General features: G+C 48.5%; 2 protein-coding genes and 1 long non-coding RNA gene across 7 annotated transcripts; 2 read left to right on the forward strand and 1 right to left on the reverse strand.

Moving 5' to 3' along the window:
* The first annotated feature begins 362 nt into the window (after nucleotides 1–362).
* Nucleotides 363–5,905, forward strand: LOC140390103 (uncharacterized). Of its 2 annotated transcripts, none has more exons than XM_072475016.1 (4): nucleotides 363–497; nucleotides 1,461–2,614; nucleotides 3,351–3,507; nucleotides 3,600–5,905. In XM_072475016.1, exons 2-4 carry the CDS (start codon nucleotides 1,916–1,918, stop codon nucleotides 4,319–4,321), a joined length of 1,578 nt encoding a protein of 525 aa, XP_072331117.1. In that variant the 5' UTR covers nucleotides 363–497; nucleotides 1,461–1,915; the 3' UTR covers nucleotides 4,322–5,905. The 2 variants fall into 2 exon arrangements, with proteins under 2 accessions (XP_072331117.1, XP_072331118.1); XM_072475017.1 differs by lacking the exon at nucleotides 363–497 and adding an exon at nucleotides 513–750.
* A 5,469-nt stretch (nucleotides 5,906–11,374) lies between these two features.
* On the reverse strand, nucleotides 11,375–12,987 carry LOC140390106 (uncharacterized). Its single transcript, XR_011934556.1, has 2 exons — nucleotides 12,159–12,987; nucleotides 11,375–11,658 (listed from the first exon to the last, which is right to left on the reverse strand). It is a non-coding gene; the product is annotated as an uncharacterized lncRNA (long non-coding RNA).
* A 207-nt stretch (nucleotides 12,988–13,194) lies between these two features.
* Nucleotides 13,195–15,934, forward strand: LOC140390105 (uncharacterized). Of its 4 annotated transcripts, none has more exons than XM_072475021.1 (2): nucleotides 13,195–13,322; nucleotides 14,193–15,934. In XM_072475021.1, the coding sequence occupies exon 2, from the start codon at nucleotides 14,605–14,607 to the stop codon at nucleotides 15,310–15,312; it is 708 nt and encodes a 235-aa protein (XP_072331122.1). In that variant the 5' UTR covers nucleotides 13,195–13,322; nucleotides 14,193–14,604; the 3' UTR covers nucleotides 15,313–15,934. The 4 variants fall into 4 exon arrangements, with proteins under 4 accessions (XP_072331122.1, XP_072331120.1, XP_072331123.1 ...); XM_072475019.1 differs by lacking the exon at nucleotides 13,195–13,322 and adding an exon at nucleotides 13,497–13,625; XM_072475022.1 differs by lacking the exon at nucleotides 13,195–13,322 and adding an exon at nucleotides 13,534–13,552.
* The last annotated feature ends 991 nt before the right edge of the window (nucleotides 15,935–16,925 follow it).

The raw sequence follows: 16,925 nt of genomic DNA on the forward strand, positions 1-16,925 counted from the left end.
ATTCCCGAACATTGGGTCAATCTCCCCTCTCTGGACCTCTCTTTCCTGTCCATGTGCTGATCCCACCACTACACGTCATCGCTGCCTTGGACGCTGTGGGTTTCCACTCCTGATCTGCTGTCAAACACATCCGAGGCTACACATCCCACACTGATGTTGTCAGTTTGAAAGCCTCCGAGGATGAAGAATGCTGTTCCCACACTGGAAATCTCTGTCAAACTTTTACCGGGGGAACTGAGACAGCAGCTGCAATAAGTGAGGTTTTATTCAGATGGGACAAGGACAAGTTTAAATCCCCACCTGAGCTGCTGCTCAAAGTCGCCTCCGTTTCCCCGGTCAGTTTCCCAAATTTCAGGAAACTCCTGTTCCTGCAGAAATATTTGGATTGTCTGTGAGAGACGTCAATCAGAGAGCCCACCCACTCTGCCCATTCTCTCCTCTTCCTCTACCACAGCTGCTTCACTTCCTGTAGGGACTCCAAACCAAGTCAGGAGATGGTGAGTGAAGGAGCAGAATTTAGAAGAATTACATTGCCCAATATCCACACTAATGTTCAGGCAGTCTGACTATCCTGTGGGCAACCAGGTGTGGAAATGCCCCTTATGCTGTGTGAGAAGCTCCAGCTCAGAGACCTGTTTACTCGGTGCTTTGTGCTGAGCTGTGTGTTGGATATTGAGTGTTTATTGGGAGCATTTCCCTTCTGATTTACAGGCTGAGTTTTGTTGATGGGTCATTACTGAATATGAGAAGGTGAGGTGTCATTATCTGGGAGGGGCAGAGACACATTTACCGAAATGCCTATTAATGTTTTCGTTGAAGATTTTACCTGAAGGCCTCGGCCTTTCTGAAAAGCCTGGGCTTGGATTTGATAGTTTTGCCCAGTGCTGTGTCTAAGAGCTGAATTTGGGATGTGCAGTCTGAGTGAGTGCAGTGTATCTAATTTCCCAGGATAAACCCGAACCCTTCAATCAGCTACACTGAAGCAATGTTTTCTTTAGCTTCCAGTATTTCCTGCTCAGTTTTTTTCTTCAAATAATGTGGGGAATCAAGGGTAGAAATTGCAAAATTTCCATTGAAATAATATTTCTGCTGAGTGTTTGTATATCAAACAAATACTCGGAAGGTAAAACTGGTCTTTGCCAACACAATGGGTTTGGTTTCATAGTGAATTGATGGCCTGTTTTACACTCTGCCCAACTGCCTTTTCCATTGCCCTCAGTGCCCTGTAGATGGGTTCTGGGCAGAGGAAAGAAAGTAGCCATGCTGTTTGCTCCTGGTCACTATCCAGTGCTCCTGCTGAAAAAAGAGGGGGTGCGACAGTCAAGTGAGGAAAAAGAAAGGACGTATATCTGATCTCCCACACAGCCACTGTGGAAAAGTCTCTAACTGAGGAGACAGCCCCTTCAGCAAAGGAGAAGAGGAACTTAGAAGAAATTATGTTTTTGTTTCCTCTTTTTCAGAAGGATTGCACCACACTACACAGAGAGGATAGATATTGCAGATAAATCCTGACCATCAACCAAGGAACAACTGCACAACTCTGAGAAGGCATCCAGTCCCTTCATAGCTTTGCTTAACACAGAGAAGGTCGGGCAGTTAAACCATCATCTGGAAATCGGTCAGATCAGAGGAGCTTTGATATATCATTAGAACTCTTGAAACTGATCAGTTGTGTGGAACCTTCCGTCAGAACCAACCTTTCAGCTATCACAATCGGTCACGGTGAGGCTGCGAAGAATTGTGAGTGGGCTCCAAGTGAGGTGAGAGCCTCAATCATTCATCAAACCTCATGAACCACTGAAGCATACCTACATGAGAGGCTGTTCAAGTGTGAGGTGTGTGTCGGAGACTCCACAGGTTCATAAGACCTTCAAAGGTGCATTTGTTCCAACAACTTTACTACAAGGGCAGCCACATGGAAGGGAAACAATTCAGATGCAATGCTTGTGATAAAAGCTTTGTGAATTCTACGAGGCTCCTGAGGCACCAGATGATTCACACGGGGGAGAAACCATTCAGGTGTGATGTTTGTGACAAGTCTTTCTCACAATCATCAACCCTCCTTCAACACCAACGTGTTCACACAGGAGAGAAACCCTTCACGTGTGAGGTGTGTGCCAAATCATTCACACGGTCATCAAGCCTCATTGAACACAAAAATCTTCACACAGGAGAGAAACCCTTCAGTTGCAAAATGTGTGACAAATCATTCTCGGAGTCATCAACCCTCCGTAAACACCAGCATATTCACACAAGGGAGAGACCCTTCACTTGCGAGGTGTGTGACAAATCATTCTCACTGTCGACAAGCCTCCGTAAACACAAACGTCTTCATGCAGGGGATAAACCCTTCACATGCAAAATGTGTGACAAATCATTCTCGCAGTTCTCGAACCTCCACAGACACCGACGTGTTCACACAGGGGAGAAACCATTCGCATGTGAGGTGTGTGACAAATCATTTTCGCAGTCATCAACCCTCCGTAACCACCAACGCGTTCACACGGGGGAAAAACCATTCACATGCGAGCTGTGTGACAAATCATTCTCTCAGTTATCGACCTTCCGGAAACACCATCACACTCACATAGGGGAGAAACACGTCACGTGCAAGGTATGTGACAAATTACTCTTGAACTCATTAGATTCTTGTGTATACTGACATATTCACATGTATGATATGTGACAAATCTTTCCCTGAGTCACCTTCCTTCTGCGCACAGCTCAATTCACACAGGAGACAAACCATTCACATGTGACATGTGCGACAAATCATTCTCATGGTCATCAGACCTGCACAGACACCAGCACATCCACACTGTGGCTCACCTGCTCCCCTTACACTGAGGGTTGTCTGTGTTGATTACTCTCCAGTGCTCACACAGGGGAGCTGTCCTTCCAAAGCACTGTCTGTTTCAGCAGGTCTGACTCCAACCTTTCCCACTGTCATTCCAATCGTTTCAAGAAAATCAATTTAACCATTGACCAAATCGCCAAACGTCACCCAAAGACATCAATCTGTTTCGAAGCTGCTGCTTATGCACAAGTTCACAATGGGCAAAAGGAAAATATCTGAATATTAAATATATTTACATGTTAATTTTTGATATTTTAAATTGTAGTTTTTGAGTTGAAAATACAGATCACATTATGTTTCTTTACTAATTTCTGAGGTATTTTAAATGCTGTTAACTTACAGATGGCTTTGACTTTGTCATAAGATTGATGTCTAATCAAAAGACCATTGTTTGCAGGCTGAAAAATGTCTCCAACGTTTGGAAAATGTGTCACATGACAGCACAGCAAAGTCTGGACCATGATTCATTTTAAATCTTCTTTTCTCCCTTTAGGTAAAGCTGACCAATAACACTCGGGAGCACTTGTTGACTGGAGGCCGGGTGCCGTACGTCAAGGAGCTGTCAGAACAGGAGGAGTTCACGAGGAAGCTGTTTGGCCTCCCCAACCACAGGATAACCAATGGTGGATCAGATATGGGGATGAGGAAAGGTGATGTCAGCAGCTGAGTGTTTAAGCCATCAGGAGGAGAGAGTTAATTTATGTGACAAAAGATAATAATTGTGATTTTCTTCCTCTGACAGATACACAGCTGTCCATGGACACATCAGATGGTGATAGAGGAGAGTTGGCAGCAGCGTCCAAGAATCCTGAAAGGGCTGATGAGGAAGGGACGGAGGTGAATACCTCACATCAATGTGGCATGGCAGCTGCAGTGGAGGAGGGAGGGAAGTGTCAAGAGAGTAAGATGTCTGATTTGGAGGGTAGTGTTGGCGAGTTCAAGTTAAAAATTGTGGCTTGTATGAAGGAGGAAGTCTGTGATGATCTGGCTGCTGTGGTGGAGGGAGAGGAACTTGCAGCTTTGGGAGCAGAAGCTCAGCCTTGTCCACGAGCACTCAGACATCAGGCCGTTGCTGCTGGTGAAGAAAATGAAGATGATCTGAAACCTCTTGTGCGCTTACATCAGGAACAGGTTGAAAGTACAGAGAGTTATCAGGCCACGTCTAACTTGCCTTGGCAGACTTTGACTGAATTTAAGACGGACATCAGCCAGAATCTGCAAAGAGACAATGAAATTCTTCAGCAGCATCTGCAAAGAAACAGTAAGATTCTGCAGCAGCAGAATGAGGTTCTCAGACAGCAGAATGAGATTCGAAACCAGCATCTAAAAACAAACTATGAGATTCTTCAGCAGCAGAATGAGGTTCTTTGTCAGCTTCTGCAAAGAAGCAGTGAAACTTTGAATGAAATGAGACAGATTCTGTCACAGATTGTAACACCTACACCTTCTGACCAACAGCAATAGGGGCTGGTTTAGCACAGTGGGCTAAACAGCTGGCTTGTAATGCAGAATAAGGCCAGCAGCGTGGGTTCAATTACTGTACCGGCCTCCCCGAACAGGAGCAGGAATGTGGCGACTGGGGGCTTTTCACAGTAACTTAATTGAAGCCGACTTGTGACAAGCTATTATTATTACCCTGTGCAGAGACATTTGATGCTGGACGTACCAGGAAAAGTGATGGAGAGGTCACATTGGAGGAACTGGGGAGACACAGTAGGTATTAGGGTCTCCCACCAACACTGCCTCTTCGAGCCCCTTATCTCCCCATCCTGAGGAATGTCTGTCACGATTTTTGCCAGACAACATCAGGCCGTTGCTGCTGGTGAAGAAAATGAAGATGTCTGAAACCTCTTGTGCGCTTACATCAGGAACAGGTTGAAAGTACAGAGAGTTATCAGGTCACGTCTTGACTATAATGGTGGATGAAGCACGAATCCTGTCCCCCCCCCCCCCCCAATTACAGCACCTCCCATTTTCGTGGGACTAGGAATGGGCCAGGTTGCGATTTCCATGTTTCACAGAAGCAGCTGCCAATGAAATCAATAGCTGCCTCCGCGCATGTGGATTTGAGTGAGAGATGTCTGAAACTCGACACGTACAGATTAGGCCCAGTAAGAGCAGGTCTGAACTCTGTAGATTTGTTTGGAGATAAGCTTCCTGTTGACATTACTGAAAGGGCACATTCCGGCACCTGATCGGGCAGGCCAGTACGGGAAATGAACCCGCGTTCTACATTACAAGTTAGCTGTTTAGCCCATTGTGCTAAACACCTCCTCCCTTGAACTTTGAAGAAACTGGAGTATTAAAATTATAGCCTTTCATTCTCTGTTGACATAAGCCTCATGGATTTGCTGTATTAATGTTGGATGACACATTTCACAGCCATCCATTATCACATGATGTGGAGATCCCGGCGTTAGACTGAGATGAGCACAGCAAGAAGTCTTGCTTATGAATGAATGAATCCTGAGGAAGGAGCTATGCTCCAAAAGCTAGTGATTTGAAACAAACCTGTTAGACTTTAACCTGGTGTTGCAAGACATCTTACTATCCATTATCACAACAGGGTGCCTGCCATATCATTTTGATTGACAGTCGGAAGTGGTTATGGACACTTGATGTGGGACTATGAATTTCAATGCTTTTTTAGACAGAAATAAGCAATTGAATGATATGGATAAGGAATGTAAATGTCTCCAATGTTAGTATGACAATCATGATGATTATATTGTGTATCTAAGCTGCTGATATCTGCCAGAGGCCAAATTTCCATTATTTCATAGTTTGTGCAGGGCAGCACGGTGGCACAGTGGTTAGCAATGCTGCCTCACAGCACCGATATCCCAGGTTCGATCCCGGCTCAGGTTAAATAAATGAATGGTTGAAAAAAATGAAGTCTGCGACAGACACTTGCAACGTAATTTTATTTAACCTCGCGTGGGTCCAGAGGTTTGCGGATTCTAGATACTTGTGTATTGTGGTCATGGGTGGGGGGCATGTGCTAGATTGAATTTGCATTAAGTTGGCAATAAACACCTGTTAACATTGTTGAAACCTCGGTGCTCTATCTGATGGGTGTGGCGGTGGACCGATCAGTGCCGGTCGGGTGGAGTGGGGGTTGGGACCAGTGCAGGCCCCATGGGTGGACCATCCTCCACACCCTCCCCCGCCCCAGGGATTCGACGGGACCGTGTGATGGACTGGTAAGCTTGCATGCATCGATCACCCAGGTGGAAGGTGCTACTGTAGGCAGGAGTCAGACATTGTCATACGATGTGGAGCACCAAAGCTCATCACAGAGCTGGTTGTCATCATCCTTCATCCCATGGACCAGACCTGCTGTCACTATCAACCCAGGGCTCCCAGCTCTTAGCGCTGCAGGTATGTGTCATCGAGGGAGTGTGATGCGGTCGGTTTGGTAGTTTGGGAGGGGGCGTGGGTCTGGGATGGTGGCGTCTGTGCCCCTGGACAGCAACCCCCTCCTAGCTGGGAACCGTGTTGTGATGAGGGCGTCCTGTGCCCGCTGGCGATGGCGTTGTGCGGCCTCCTATGCCTGCCTCGGCCCCATGTCCTGTTCATCGTCCCCCTCCCCTGCATCCTTCTCATGGGACAAGGCCTGTCCTTCCTCATCCTCCAGCACATCGCCCCTCTGCTGTGCTATAATGTGGAGGACGCAACAGGCCATCACTATGCGGGTGACCCTCTCAGCCTCGTACTGGAGGGTCCCTCCAGAGCTGTCCAGGCACCTGAAGCGCATCTTGAGGATGCAGAGGCACTGCTCGACCACACCCTTGGTCGCTGTAAGGGCATCATTGTATCAGGTTTCCGCGCCGGTCTGTGGCCTCCGGATAGGCGCCATCAGCCACGACCACAGCGGGTTACTCCTGTCGCCCAGCAGCCAACCTCGCAGCAGGGGGCGGGGGAGGTGCCTCTCAACCATTTCAGGGATCACCGAGTGTGCCAAAATGAATGAGTCGTGCACGCTGCCCTGTCCAATTCTGGCCTTTGCTTCCCTGGTAGCCCGGCGAATGATTCTTCTTCAGTGGAAGGATGCGAGGCCCCCAAGCGTGGCTCCTGCCTCCACTATCAGTTCATGGGTGTCCAAATCGGGAATGGCCCCACACCTTCGCGAATCCCACTTCGTCCCAGTTGGGACTATATACACTTACCAGCACCACTAGCCTCCCCTCCAGCACTCCTGTCACAATCACATACCCCCCTGATCTGCAACCACCTTCTCCATCTGGAACCGTACCCTTTTGCTGACCATTACCACTACCCCTTGAGCTTTCCGTTAAATCCAGAATGAAACACCTGACTAACCCAGCCATCTTTAAGTCTCACTTGGTCCTTCACCCTCAGGTGAGACTCCTGCAGCATTGCTACATCGGCCTTCAAAATTTTAAGATGCGCAAGCACCCTTTACCTCTTGACTGGGCCTCCCAGCCCCCTCACGTACCACGTGACTATCCTAACTGGGGATCTTTCACACCCAAACAAAGAAAACTACAGGCCCTTTGGCCCTCCAAGCCTGTGCCGACCATGCTGCCCGTCTAAACTAAAATCGTCTACACTTTCGGGGTCCGTATCCCTCTATTCCCATGCTATTCATGTATTTGGCAAGATGCCCCTTAAACGTCACTATCGTCCCTGCTTCCACCACCTCCTCCGGCAGCGAGTTCCAGGCACCCACTACCCTATGTGTAAAAAACATGCCTCGTACATCTGATCTGAACCTTGTCCCTCGCACCTTAAACCTATGCCCCCTAGTAATTGACCCCTCTACCCTGGGAAAAGGCCTCTGACTATCCCCTTTATGTCCCTCATAATTTTGTAGACCTCTATCAGGTCGCCCCTCAACCTCCGTCGTTCCAGTGAGAACAAACCGAGTTTATTCAACCTCTCCTCTTAGCTAATGCCCTCCATACCAGGCAACGTCCTGGTAAATCTCTTCTGCACCCTCTCTAAAGCCTCCACATCCTTCTGGTCGTGTGGCGACCAGAATTGAACACTATACTCCCAAGTGTGGCCTAACTAAGGTTCTATACAGCTGCAACATGACTTGCCAATTTTAATACTCAATGCCCTGGCCAATGAAGGCAAGCATGCCATATGCCTTTTAAAAAAAATAATTTTTATTCAAATTTTCACAATATCAACAACAAAATGCAGAAAGAAAAGAACAAATCCCCCCCCCCACCATATACATAAATAATAAATTAACAGCCTTCATCAACACAAAGGCAAATATACATGCCCACTCAAGAAAAAACGAACCGAGCCCCCCCCCCGCCCCCGGGTTGCTGCTGCTGACCACTATCTAACGTTCTGCCAGGAAGTCTAGGAACGGTTGCCACCGCCTGAAGAACCCTTAACCGATCCCCTTAAGACAAATTTCACACTCTCCAATTTAATAAACCCTGCCATAACGTTGATCCAGGATTCCATGCTTGGGGGCCTCGCATCCTTCCACTGAAGAAGAATCCTTCGCCGGGCTACCAGGGACGCAAAGGCCAGAATACTGGCCTCTTTCGCCTCCTGCACTCCCGGCTCCTCTGCCACCCCAAATATTGCGAGCCCCCAGCCTGGCTTGACCCTGGAACCTACCACCCTCGACACCGTCCTCGCTACCCCTTCCAAAGGTCCTCCAGCGCTGGGCAGGCCCAGAACATGTGGATGTGGTTTGCCGGACTCCTTGAGCACCAAACACACCTGTTCTTGCACCCAAAGAACCGGCTTATCCTTGCCCCGGTCATGTGAGCCTTGTGCAGCACCTTAAATTGCATGAGGCTGAGCCTCGCACAACAGGGGGAAGAGTTCACCCTCCGCCCTCGTCAATCTCCTCACCCAACTCCTCCCACTTACCCTTTAGCTCCTCCACCGAGGCCTCCTCCTCCTGCATCACCTGATACATTGCCGAGATCCTCCCCTCTCCAACCCCCCCCCCCCCCCCCCCGGGCACCTGTCCTGGACCCTGCGTGGCAACAACGGTGGGAACTCCACCACCTGCCGCCGAACGCCCTGACCTGCATATATCTGAAGGTGTTCCCCGGGGGAGCCCGAACTGCTCCTCCAGCTCACCCAGGCTCGCGAACTTCCCTTCCACAAACAGGTCCCCCATCCTTCTAATACCTACCCTGTGCCAGCTCAGGAACCCACCGCCCATCCTCCCCGGGAAAAAACGGTGGTTCCCCCACCTCCCTGCAGTGACGTCTCCATTGCCCCCAGATTTTGAGGGTAGTCGCCACCACCGGGCTCGTGATATACCTTGTTGGAGGAAGCGGCAGCGGTGCCGTCACCAGCGCCTCCAGGCTCGTGCCTACACAGGACGCCATCTCCAACCTCTTTCATGCCGCCTCATTCCCCTCCATCACCCATTTACGCACCATCGCCACGTTGGCGGCCCAATAATACCCACCGGTTAGGCAGCGCCAACCCCCCCCCCCCAATCCCTGCACCGCTCCAGGAACACCCTTCTCACCCTCGGGGTCTTCTGCGCCGACACAAACCCATAACACTCCTGTTAACCCGCCTAAAGAAGGCCCTAGGGATCAGGCTGGGGAGGCATTGGAACAGGAACAAAAACCTCAGGAGCACCGTCATTTTAACTGACTGCACCATACCCACCAGGGAGAGTGGCAGCATATCCCACCTCTTAAACACATCCTCCATTTGCTCAACCAGCCTCGTGAAATTAAGCTTATGTAGGGCCCCCCAGCTCCTAGCTACCAGGTACCTGAAACTCCTCTCTGCCCTTTTTAGCGGGAGCTCACCAATCCCCGTCTCCAGTTCCGCTGGGTGCACTACGAACAACTCGCTCTTCCCCATATTAAGCTTGTACCCGGAGAAATCTCCAAACTCCCTAAGGATCCTCGTCACCTCCGGCATTCCCCCCACCGGGTCCGCCACATATAGCAGCAAATCATCCGCATAGAGCGACACCCGTTGCTCCTCCCTATCCCGCACCAGCCCCCTCCAGTTCCTCGACTCCCTCAACGCCATGGCCAGGGGTTCAATCGCCAGCGCAAAGAGCAGGGGGGACAGGGGACACCCCTGCCTCGTCCCCCGGAAATACTCTTACCTCCTTCTGTTCATGGCTACACTCGCCACCGGGGCCTCGTATAACAGCCTCACCCACCTGATGAACCCCTCCCCGAACCTTTTCAACACCTCCCACAGGTACCCCCATTCCACCCTATCAAAGGCCTTCTCCGCATCCATCGCCGCCACTATCTCCGCTGTATCCTCTGACAGTCCTCATCGCTATCTGCAATTCCACCAACCTTTGTGTCGTCTGCAAACTTACGAATCAGACCAGTTACATTTTCCTCCAAATCATTTATATATACTACAAACAGCAAAGGTCCCAGCACTGATCCCTGCGGAACACCACTAGTCACAACCCTCCAATCAGAAAAAAACCCTTCCATTGCTAAACTCTGCCTTCTATGACCTAGCCAGTTCTGTATCCATCTTGCCAGCTCACCTCTGATACCGTGTGACTTCATCTTTTGTACCAGTTTGCCATGAGGGACCTTGTCAAAGGCCTTACTGAAGTCCACATAGACAACATCCACTGCCCTACCTGTATCAATCGTCTTTGTGACCTCTTCGAGAAACTCTATCAAGTTAATGAGACACGACCTCCCCTTCACAAAACCATGCTGCCTCTCGCTAAAATGTCCCCGTCTTTCCCCCAAAAAGGCATATTGTCCCCTCCCACCCAGTCCCAGAAGTAAAAGAAAAACAATCTAATCCATGCAATTCAATGAAATAATATATAACCGTTGCAACGAAAAAAAGGAGTAAAAATGCCAATCAACATACATTTCCAGCTCCCCAATCAGTCCACAATCTCTCTTCCAGCTCCACTCCTCACTTCTGTCCCAAGCCTTCTGCCTTCATGAACGCCTCAGCCGCCTCCACCGTTTCAAAATTGAAATCTTTGGCGTTGTACATCACCCTCAGCTTTGCCAGGTATAACATACCAAATCGCAGTCCCTTGGTCAGTGCCACCTTCACTCGGCTGAACGCCGCTCGTCTCTTTGCCAACTCCACCATCAAGTCCTGGTAAATCCGAACTCTAGCACCATCCCACTGCACCTCTTGCCCAGTTTAAACCTTCTCCTTCATGTGGTATTTATGGAAGCAGATAATTATTGCTCTCGGCGGCTCGTTTACTTTGGGTTTCGGCCTTAATGACCGATTAGCTCGGTCCAGTTCATACCGGGAGGGGTCTTCACCCTCCCCCATGAATTCCGTCAGCCTCTTAGCGAAGTACTCAGTTGGACTTGAGCCATCTGCCCCTTCAGGTAAGCCCACAATTCTCAGATTTTGCCGCCTTGAGTGGTTCTCCAAGTCCTCGAGCTTTGCTCTGTGTCCTCTGTTGACCTCCACCACCCTTTGTAGTTTGTCTCCCATCGAGGTGAGCTGATCGGTGTGTTGCGACATGGCCTCCTCCACTTCCTTCATCTTTTCACCCTGTTCTCTCACCTCGGCCGATGTCTTTGCCACATCCACCCTTACGCGATTGCCTCCTCCAGCAATGATCTCACTGCGACTGCCATCTCCTTCCTCAACGCCTCCATGTGCCTCGCAAACTGCTTCTCCAGCTCCATAGCCATCACCTCGGTCATTCTTTCCACTCTCAGTAGTGCAGCCCCACCACGCGGTCCGGCATCCGCCATCTTGTCAGCGCTTTTACTGGTCCTTTCCTTTGGCGGCGAGCCTGCGTTTCCTCCCTTCACAGCTGTTTTTGGTATCCCTAAACCACTTAATATTTTTCTCCTTCTTTCTTGAATCTTGAGATAAATAATAAAATAATAAAGTAAATTTAAATTTTTTTTTTAAATAATAAAACATAACATTTTTAAAAAGAATTTTTTAAAAATTCAAAGTTCAAAACATCTCTTCTCCTGGGACCAGACTTCAAACATCCCAAACATGCATTTTCAGCGGGGGGCCACCCGGTGTGCGCTGCTCCCCTTCTACAACTGTGCTGGATTCAGGCCTCGCCTCAGGCCATGCTCCTCCCCCGCCGCTTGCTTCGGGCTCGATGCCTCTGCTCCCCCTGTTACGGGAGTCCCCACCGACTCCAAACCTGCCCGACCTGGCGCCCGTCCCTCAGGCCCCAACGACCGAAGAAATCGCAACCGGCAAAGCCACGGGGAAACCCCTGGAAAACGCTGAATTGCCGCCGACCCCTCTCCAGCCCGACCGCTCCGCTTGCATGTGCCATCGGAAGTCCCACATTCTAATCTCTTAATGTGCCACTATCAGGACACTTCCTCGTATTAATCACCCTCATTTCTCTTTGTCCTCATCTTTGTCAATTTCCACCTATTGCTGGCCCCTATCCAGCTCCACGACTCCAACAGTATAAATCTGATCCAATTTCCAGTTCTCCCCAGCATGAACAGTCATCCAGACTCAAAATGGTTGCTCCCTTTTGTCTCCACAGACGCTGAGACCTGCTGTGATTATCCAGGATAGTTTGTTTTTGTTTTTGCTTCAAATTCCAGCCAGAGTTCACAGTCTGAAGTTGTTGAACTCAATGCTAAATCCAGTAATTTGCTTTTATCATCCTTATCAATGTTTTTCTGCACCTTCTCCAGTTCCTTTTTCTTCTTTTTCAACATGTTGATCAGAATTGTGCTCAGCACTCCAAGTGTGATCTAAACAAGGTTCTAGATAACTTCAACATGATTTCTCTGCTTTTCTATTCCTCCAAAAATGGACCCCAATGTTACTGTTTGATTTTCTTTTTAATTTAGAGTACCCAATTAACTTTTTCCAAATAAGGGGCAATTTAGTGTGGCCAATCCACCTAGCCTGCACATCTTTTGGGTTGTGGGGGCGAAACCCACGCAAACAAAGGGGAGAATGTGCAAACTCCACACGGACTGTGACCCAGAGCCGGGATCGAACCTGGGACATCGGCGCCGTGAGGCTGCAGGGCTAACCCACTGCACCACAGTGCTGCCCTATGTTTGATTTTTATATAAAATGTACTTTTTGAGCTGCCTTGTTACTTTTAATAATTAATGAATCTGTAGTTCTGCCCTTGCATAACTTGGAAATATGGCCTTTGATCCTCCCTAACCTCTCCAATTGAAATAATTTGTCCACATGAAGTCATGAAGACAAACTTGTTATTTTCAAATCTGCATTAAATCAGCCCATAGACTCCACTTCCCTAAAGTGCAAACAGCCAGCTCTTGGAATCCAATGGGGCAAAATACTGAGAATGCTGGAAATGTGATAAGAGATTCAGAAAGTGCTGGAAATGCTCAAGTCAGGAAACATCTGCGGAGAGAGAAGCAACCTCTCTGCAGCCTTTGACGTGCTCGACCACACTATCTTCCTCCTGCAACTCTTCTGTGTTGTCCAGTCGGTTCAGCTGTACGCAGAGAATCTGCTGCAATAGTGAATCTTCCCACCGCCATCGCTCTGGTTCCTACCAAGGGTCAGTCTCTGCTTTTCAATTCGATTCAGCCGCTCGGGCTCGCGCTTCCTCACATTCCAAATCCCGAACGCTGGACGCCAACCGCCGCTGCGCGCGGCAGAACTACACCTCCCATCAGACACCGCGGGTTTGCTGGCGTGCGCTCCCTTTCCGTCTCGCTCGCGCTCTCTGCCCCTCCCCGGGATCCCATACTCCTCACTGCGCAGGCTCCGGGAAGACATGCAACAGAGGTATTGTCGTTCCGACCGGACGAGAGTGTCTCGAAAGCTGCTATTAAAGTGGATGCAGGACGGAGACAGCGAGGTTGGCTTCAACGACCGATTGACAGTCCGTATGGGCACGGTTGCTGTCAGCTCTTTCCCTGAGTGGCTACTGCAGTCGTCAATCAGAGAGCTGAGCTGTTTGATTGTGTGTTGGATATTTAGTGTGTTTATTCGAAGTATGTCCTTCTGATTTACAGGCTGAGTTTTGTTGATGGGTCATTGCTGAATATGAGAAGGTGAGGTGTCATTATCTGGGAGGGGCAGAGACAGATTTACTGAAATGTCTTTTAATATTTTCCTTAAAGATTTTTCCTCCAGGCCTCGGCCTTTCCCAAAGCCTGGGCTTGGTTTTGAAAATTTTGCCCTGGGGTATGGGTGGAGAAAAGAAAGTGTCCACGTTGTCTGCTCCTGGTCACTATCCAGTGACCCTGCTGGAAACAGAGGGTGTGTGACAGTAAAGTGAGGAAAAAGAAAGGACTTGTAGCTGATCCCCACATTGGAATAGCAGATTTGCACTCACTAACAGTCTCTAACTGAGGAGTCAGCCCCTTCAGCGAAGGAGGGGAAGGAGTTGCACAAAATCATGTTTCCTTTTCCTGTTTTACAGAAGGTTTGCACCATACTACAGCAGAGAATACAGCGAGCAGAGACACTGCAGATAAATACTGATCATCACCTAAGAACAACTGCATAACTGTGGGAAGACTCCAGTCCCTTCACAGCATTGTTCAACGCAGAGAAGGTTGGGCAGTTAAACCACCATCTGGAAATCGGTCGGGTCTGGGGAGCTTTGACATATCATCAGATCTGAAACTGGTCAATGATGTGGAACCTTCCATCGAGCCCAAACCAGGACTGGGAAGAAGTCTGAGTGGGCTACAAGTGAGAGCTTCAAACATTCATTGAGCCTCATGAAACCCTGACTCATTCCTGCAGGTGTGAGGAGGCATCCACAGGCTCATACACTATCCTAAGTCAGTGTGGATCCATTGTATGATCGTTGACATAAGGGCTGCTTCATGGAACGGAAATTATTCAAGTGCGAGGTGTGTGATCAAGCTCTGACACAGACATCAAAGCTTGTGAGACATCGATGTGTCCACACTGGGGAGAAGCCATTTCAGTGTGAGGTATGCAACAAATCATTCTCTGTCCAATCAAACTTCCGCAGACATCAACGTATTCACACAGGGGAGAGACCATATATATGTGAGGTGTGTGACAGAGCCTTCACACAGTTATCAAGCCTCCAGGTCCACCAGACAATCCACACAGGGGATAAACCTTTCAAGTGTGAATTTTGTGATAAAGCTTTTGCAACATCTACAAGGTTCCTGGAACACCAGAGCACTCACACTGGGGAGAAACCATTCAGATGTGAAGTGTGTGGCAAATCATTCTCACGTTCATCTCACTTTCGTGTACACCAACGCATTCACACTGGGGAGAAACCATTCATATGCGAAGTGTGCAAGAAACCGTTCTCACGGTCATCGAACCTCCACGAACACCAACGTCTTCACAGTGGGGTGAAAGCATTCAAATGTGAGGTGTGTAATAAGGAGTTTACACAGCTATCAGGCCTGGTGAAGCACCGGCACATTCACACAGGAGAGAAGAAAACATTCACGTGTGACGTCTGTAATAAGAATTTTGAACAATTATGGGGCATGTTGGCTCACCGTCGCATTCACACAGCTGGGAAGACAAGTGAGGTGAGTGACTGAGCCTTCCACAGTCAGCCACGCTCATGAATAAATAGATATCCACACTGTTTCCATTCAAACAGACTGATTTGGAGCAGGGAGAGGCCATTCTGCCCTTTGAGGCTGCTCTACTATTTGATGTGATCATGACTCATCATTGTGGTATCAACTCCACTTTCCAGCCTCCCCTCATACCCCTTTAGTCCCCTGTCCATCAAAAAGCTTACCAACTCAACCTTGCAAATATTCAATGACCCAGCCACCACTGCTCTCTGTGGAAGTGAATTTCAGACACCAACAACCCTCTGCGAGAAAAGTTTCTTATTTTTAAATTTTGGGGCAGTACGGTAGCATAATGGTTAGCACTATGGCTTCACAAAGCCAGGGTCCCAGGTTCGATTCCCGGCTTGGGTCACTGTGCGGAGTCTGCACATTCCGTGTCTGCGTGGGTTTCCTCCGGGTTATCCGGTTCCCTCCCACAAGTCCGGGATAATGTGGTGTTCGGCAATTTGAACATTCTGAATTGTCCCTCCGTGTACCCGAACAGGTGCTGGAATGTGGTGCCGAGGGGCTTTTCACAGTAACTTCATTGCAGTGTTAATGTAAGCCTGCTTGTGACAATAAAGATTATTGAAAAACGGTCTGTGGTTCTGGTCTCTCTCACAAGGGGAAACCTCCTTTCCCTGTTGACCCATTAGGATCCTTTATGTTTGAATAAGACCACCTCATACGATAACCCTTCATCCCAGAAATCAGACTCAAGTAAACAAGTGAACTGCTTTTATTTAGTTATTCTTGCATGGAATGTTGCCATTTGGAGTAGGGCCTGAATTTTTATCCATCCTTAATTGCCCTGGAGCTGGATGGCTTGCTCGGCCATTTCAGAGGGATGTTAAGAGTCAACATATTAGAGTCACATGGAGGCCAGACCAGGTAAGGCTGGCAGATTTCCTTCCATTAAGGGTCCTCATGAACCAGATGGGTTTTTAACAACAGTCGAGAATAGTTACATGGTCACCATTACTGAGACTAGTTTCCAATTCCAGACTTTGCAATGAATTTAAATACCACCAGCTGCCGTGGTGGGATTTGAACCAATGACGAGAGAATTTGCCTGACCATCTGGATTACTCGTTTCGTGACATTGCCACTAGGCCACTGTCTAATCCTAATTATGTAATTATCTAATGCAATTATAGCCTTACGTAAAAAGATGGAAGCTGCACACAGTACTCCAGAAATAAAACGTAAAAGCCAGAAAAACGCAGGTCTGGCAGTACATGTGGACTGAGAAATAGAGTCAACTTTTGGAGTCCGTATTCTACTTTACTATATTCCTGAGGTAGTTTCACTGGCACCCTGTACATCTGTAGTAAGTGTCCTTTTATATTCTCCCCCTTGCAATAAACAACAACATACCATTTAATTTCCAAATCACTGACTGTAAGACCATTAGACATAGGAGCCAAATTAGGCCACTCGGCCCATCGAGTCTGCTCCGCCATTCAATCATGGCTGATATTTTTCTCATCCCCATTCTTCTGGCTTCACCCCATAACCTCTGATCCCCTTATTAATCTAGAACATATATAGCTATCTCTGTCTTAAAGCCACTCAGTGATTTGGCCTCAACT

Source organism: Scyliorhinus torazame, chromosome 14 (assembly GCF_047496885.1).
Source record: "Scyliorhinus torazame isolate Kashiwa2021f chromosome 14, sScyTor2.1, whole genome shotgun sequence".
Lineage (NCBI taxonomy): Eukaryota > Metazoa > Chordata > Chondrichthyes > Carcharhiniformes > Scyliorhinidae > Scyliorhinus > Scyliorhinus torazame.